Here is a 4,829-nt window from a genome sequence, read left to right on the forward strand (position 1 = left end):
TTTTTTTTTTTGAGACAGTGTCTTGCCCTGTCACCCAGGCAAGAGTGCAGTGGCACAATCTCAGCTCACTGCAACCTCCACTTTCCATGTTCAAGTGATTCTTGTGCCTCAGCCTCCCAAGTAGCTGGGATTACAGGTGTGCACCAACATGCCCAGCTAATTTTTTTGTGTTTTTTAGTAGAGATGAAAGTTTGCCATATTGGCCAAGCTGCTCTTGAACTCCGGGCCCTAAGCAGTCCACCTGTCTTGGCCTCCCAAACTGCTGGGATTACAGGAGTGAGCTACCGCACCTGCCTACAGATAAATTACTTATAATATATGGGATGTATTATAGTAAAATAGAAGTAATTAGGCTAAAGCCAACTGTATTCAACATTTAAAAAAGTTATTTATTGCTATAATATATTGATTCATTAAACAAATTTTTACTGAATGCCTACCATGTGTTGGTCACTATTCTAGGTGCTGGGAGGTCACTGTGAATAAAATGGATGAACTCCCTGCTTTCAAGGAGCTTGCCTTGTAATGATGCCAGTCATGGCCCAGAGTAGTAGTTTATTTTTAAGAGAATTTGTAGTTTATTTTCAAAAGCATTTATTTATTTATTTATTTTGAGATGGAGTCTTGCTCTGTCACCCAGACTGGAGAGCAGTGGTACGATCTCTGCTCACTGCAGTCTCTGCCTCTTGGGTTTAAGTGATTCTCCTGCCTCAGCCTCTCAAATAGCTGGGATTACAGGCACCTGCCACCAAGCCTGGCTAACCTTTGTATTTTTAGTAGAGACTGGGTTTCACCATGTTGGCCAGGCTGGTCTCGAACTCCTGGCCTCATATGATCTACCCACATTGGCCTCCCAAAGTGCTGGGATTACAGTCGTGAGCCACCGTGCCCAGCCTTTTCTCACATTTATTTTTAAGAGCCTTTTCTCACGTTTTAATAATTTATTTTGTAACTTAGCATAATTACCTAGTGAATGTCCTTGAGTTGAAGATGCATTTACTTTTATGTTAATTTGGTAAATAAAATTAATTATTTCAACAACTATATATGAAAAGGCTGTTATCTGCTGGGAACTGTTTTAAGGATAATGGCAGTTAGAAAAATGAATCAGAAACAGATCCTGACCTCAAGGTATAGTCAATAATGGGGAATACAACAATGACAGAAGAATGGAAGAAAAGCAGTTATAAAATAGGCTTTGTGCCAATCTCAGTAGTTAAATAGAATGAAACACTGTGTTTCTGTGTGGAACAGGGCAGTACTATTGCCCTTATATGTGTGAATTGAAAAGTTAATATTTTCAACTTTGTGTTTCTTCCAACAATTAAAAGTTGTACCTGTTTTATTATAATAGCACCTTCTCTCTCCAGCCTAGAATATAGAAGCAGTCTCTGCTAAGAGATCCTTGAACTCTAGGGAAATAAAATGCAATCAGATTTTAGATGGTTATGTAGCTCAGATTTTCTTTACATTCTAGTCTCTATCTTATTTAAAGGCTTCCTAAATAATGTAGCTAGGAATGGCAATAAGGAAATAAATTACAAATGCATTTAAATTTCCCTGTAGAATAAGAAATAGTATCTGAAGGATACTCTGATTTATGAAAAAAATATCACATTAATCTAACATTTAATAGTTGAAGAAAAATGAGGACTTCACAGGAAATCTCTAAAATATTTCAATAAATAACCAATATTTTGATTTAGACTATACAAAAGCTTCAGCTATTAGGAACACAAACAATGACAGGTCCTTTTCATCTTTGAGAGACAGGTAAGTTGTCTCATTTCTGTCTTATTGGTGTAAAAACGAAAACGCAAAGATTATGTGGCTTTTCCTTCTGATCAGTTATTAGCTAAAGTGAAAGGAACCCAGGCTTGCTGTCTGGTACTTCACCAGTGGTTACCACTGTGGTTTATGGAACAACAGCAATGAGGCAGGGCCAGAAAATGATGTTTACAGGGATTTTTATGAAAAGGCCAATTATATACAAATGTCTTTGTCTCTGATTTGTAGTTACCAGCTGACAAGTGGATACAAGCCCGCCCCTATGGACCTGAGCTTTATCAAACTCACCCCGTCTCAAGAAGCAATGGTGGACAAGTTGGCAGAAAATGCGCACAATGTGTGGGCGCGGGATCGAATCCGGCAGGGCTGGACTTACGGCATCCAGCAGGTACATGGGAATGAGCTCCACAGCATTTTGTCTTAGACTTACTTAAGTGGGAATTAGCATAATTTGTAACAGGAAGGATTAAATAGTGACTGTTTTAAAACTTGTATCATATAGATCACACACAGTGCACGTTTGGACTGAAACACCTGTTTAGTCCTAGACTCAAGAACTTACATGAGGTTGTAATCGTGAACACATGTGAGGCACACGATGAATCGTATAATACTACATTGGTGACTTATAATATGGTTTTTTGGTATTTCCCTCTCTGAGACTGTGTTTTAGGAGAAACTTTTGAAATATAAGAACATTGGGATAAAATGATAATAAAATGGGTGCACCATTCCTTATTCATAACCCCTGGGGCCACATACATTTCAGAATTCAGTCTTTGTATTTGGTTTTCAGAATGGTGATTTGAGGATATATTGCACGTATGTACATAACAACCTTGGTAGGGCAGCTGACTTCAAATTGCAATTCATTCTGCACAAGGGAGGCAGGGTCATACCGAGAGGGCTAAAGACCATCAACAGCCTCGCATCAGTTCCGGTTTCACCACTGAGTTACTGTTGCAGATCATTTTGCTCCAGGCATCAGTAGATATTCAGGTATTTGGGTATTAAGATATTCAGGATTAGATATTCAGTACTAATTTGCCTGAAAGAGGAAAGGAAGAAAAGACAAGACAAAACAGTATTTCTGGCTGGGCGTAGTGGTTCACACTTGTAATCCCAGCACTTTGGGAGGCTAAGGTGGGAGGACTGCTTGAGCCTGGGAGTTTGAGACCAGCCTGGGCAACATAGTGAGAGACTGTCTCTACGAAAAATTAAAAAATTAGCTGGGCATGGTGCACATGCCTGTAGTCCTGGCTACTCAGGGGGCTGAAGTGGGAGGATTGCTTGAGCCCAGGAGGTTGAGGCTGCAGTGAGACCTCTGTTTCCAAATAATAACAACACAACAACAAAACAACACCACCACCACCACCACAGTATTTATTCTCTGGTTTACCAGAACAACCCCTGTCTGATTCCATAGCTTTTTTTTTTTAACCCTTGCAAGGTGTGGTGGGAATATCCACAGCCTCCCAATGCCTGTTTACATTAAAGTATTGAGAATTGATTATACTTCTTGAAATGTGGAAACTTGAGCAAATACTGCAACTGGTCTCAGGGAGTGAATGGAAAGAAGTAACTTCCAAAGTGGCATTGCTCTATACACTTGTAGGAGTTGATGCATCTCCCCCGTCGCATGGAATTGAGTTCTGTACTCTAATATTAAGCATCCTTTTGCCAAGATAGTAAGATAGCCTCTCTCTCTCTCTCTCTCTCTCTCTCTCTCTCTCTCTGTGTGTGTCAACACATTTTAACCACAGTTTAACATTGGAGCCTCTTTTACAATAGACAAGTTATGAGTTTTATAGTCATTTTAGTGCCCCTGGCATTGCTGGGTTTCACTGGTTGATGGATTCAACCCAATGCATATTTTTCAATTAGAGACATAGAAGGGGGATCCATAACACACTGGAATTTTTCTGAAGAAGGGAAAGCAGCCTTAAGTTCTTCATTGACTGAAAACCATGGAAGGGGGACCAGTATTGATTTGGCTCTTCTTGGAATAAAACCCTGTCCACGAACTGTACTTGGAAATTGGGTGTTCTCTACTGTTGTCCTTTGCCATGTGAACGTGGCAGATGGAAGTGGTTAGAGACCACTGAAGCTGTTTTTTGTTATTGTTGTTTTTCCTCCTCACGGAGAGGGCCTGCTTTCCATACATGTGCTTATTCATTTGATTGAATCTTTTATATTGATAGTGTTTTGGTAACTTTGCAGCCTGGGAAAACGCAGGGATTGTGGAAGGGTCAGGTTTTCTCATGGAATTTTAAGTTTGATGTATTTGGTAGCTATTTATTTTTAAAAGCCCTTGGTATTGCTTACACATCTGCACCCTATTTTTCCCTGCAGGACGTAAAGAACAGAAGAAATCCTCGCCTTGTTCCCTACACTCTTCTGGATGACCGAACCAAGAAATCCAACAAGGACAGCCTCCGCGAGGCTGTGCGCACGCTGCTGGGGTACGGTTACAACTTGGAAGCACCAGATCAAGATCATGGTATTTTGGTTTTACTTTCCTCCTCTTCGGTTGCAAGATCATGTAGTAGTTCTTTAAAGCCAAATAAATGAATAAAAGGGGGAGTGTTAAGCAAGGTCCTCTAGTCTAGGTGTGGAATTTCATCCAAGTGGATTTTCTTCCCTGAAAAACACCTGAGGGATTAGACCCATCTCTCAGTGGGGTGGCTCAGGATGCTGATGATTCTGTGGGCGGAGAAAATGGGCCTATCTTCCTCAAGCGTCCGAGATCAATGGGTACTTCCCTGATTATGATATTGGACTCCTCCCCTAACCCACCAGCCCTCCTCCAGAATAGCTGATTTTTGCTGATTTGGGGAATAAGCCTGTAGTGGAGTCTAGTGTTTTACAAAATTCCACCTTCATCATTTACACACACATGTACAGGCAACATTGAATTAATTAATGTGATATTTTGCTTTAAGGGAAACACATTACAGTAGGTACTTAATAACTATGTGTTGAACACAATGGATTTTTTTTTTTTTTTTTGAGATGGACTCTCGCTCTGTCACCCAGGCTGG

General features: G+C 40.3%; 1 protein-coding gene across 1 annotated transcript in view; it reads left to right on the forward strand.

Moving 5' to 3' along the window:
- Positions 1–4,829, forward strand: part of RYR2 (ryanodine receptor 2 (cardiac)) — a 592,347-nt gene that overhangs the window by 305,404 nt on the left and 282,114 nt on the right. The window contains exons 28-29 of the mRNA XM_011935762.1: positions 2,017–2,176; positions 4,141–4,288. Coding sequence (XP_011791152.1) covers positions 2,017–2,176; positions 4,141–4,288 — 308 coding nt within the window. The remainder of the gene's footprint in view (positions 1–2,016; positions 2,177–4,140; positions 4,289–4,829) is intronic.

The sequence above is a fragment of the Colobus angolensis genome, unplaced genomic scaffold, assembly GCF_000951035.1.
Source record: "Colobus angolensis palliatus isolate OR3802 unplaced genomic scaffold, Cang.pa_1.0 Scaffold148, whole genome shotgun sequence".
NCBI classification, from domain to species: domain Eukaryota; kingdom Metazoa; phylum Chordata; class Mammalia; order Primates; family Cercopithecidae; genus Colobus; species Colobus angolensis.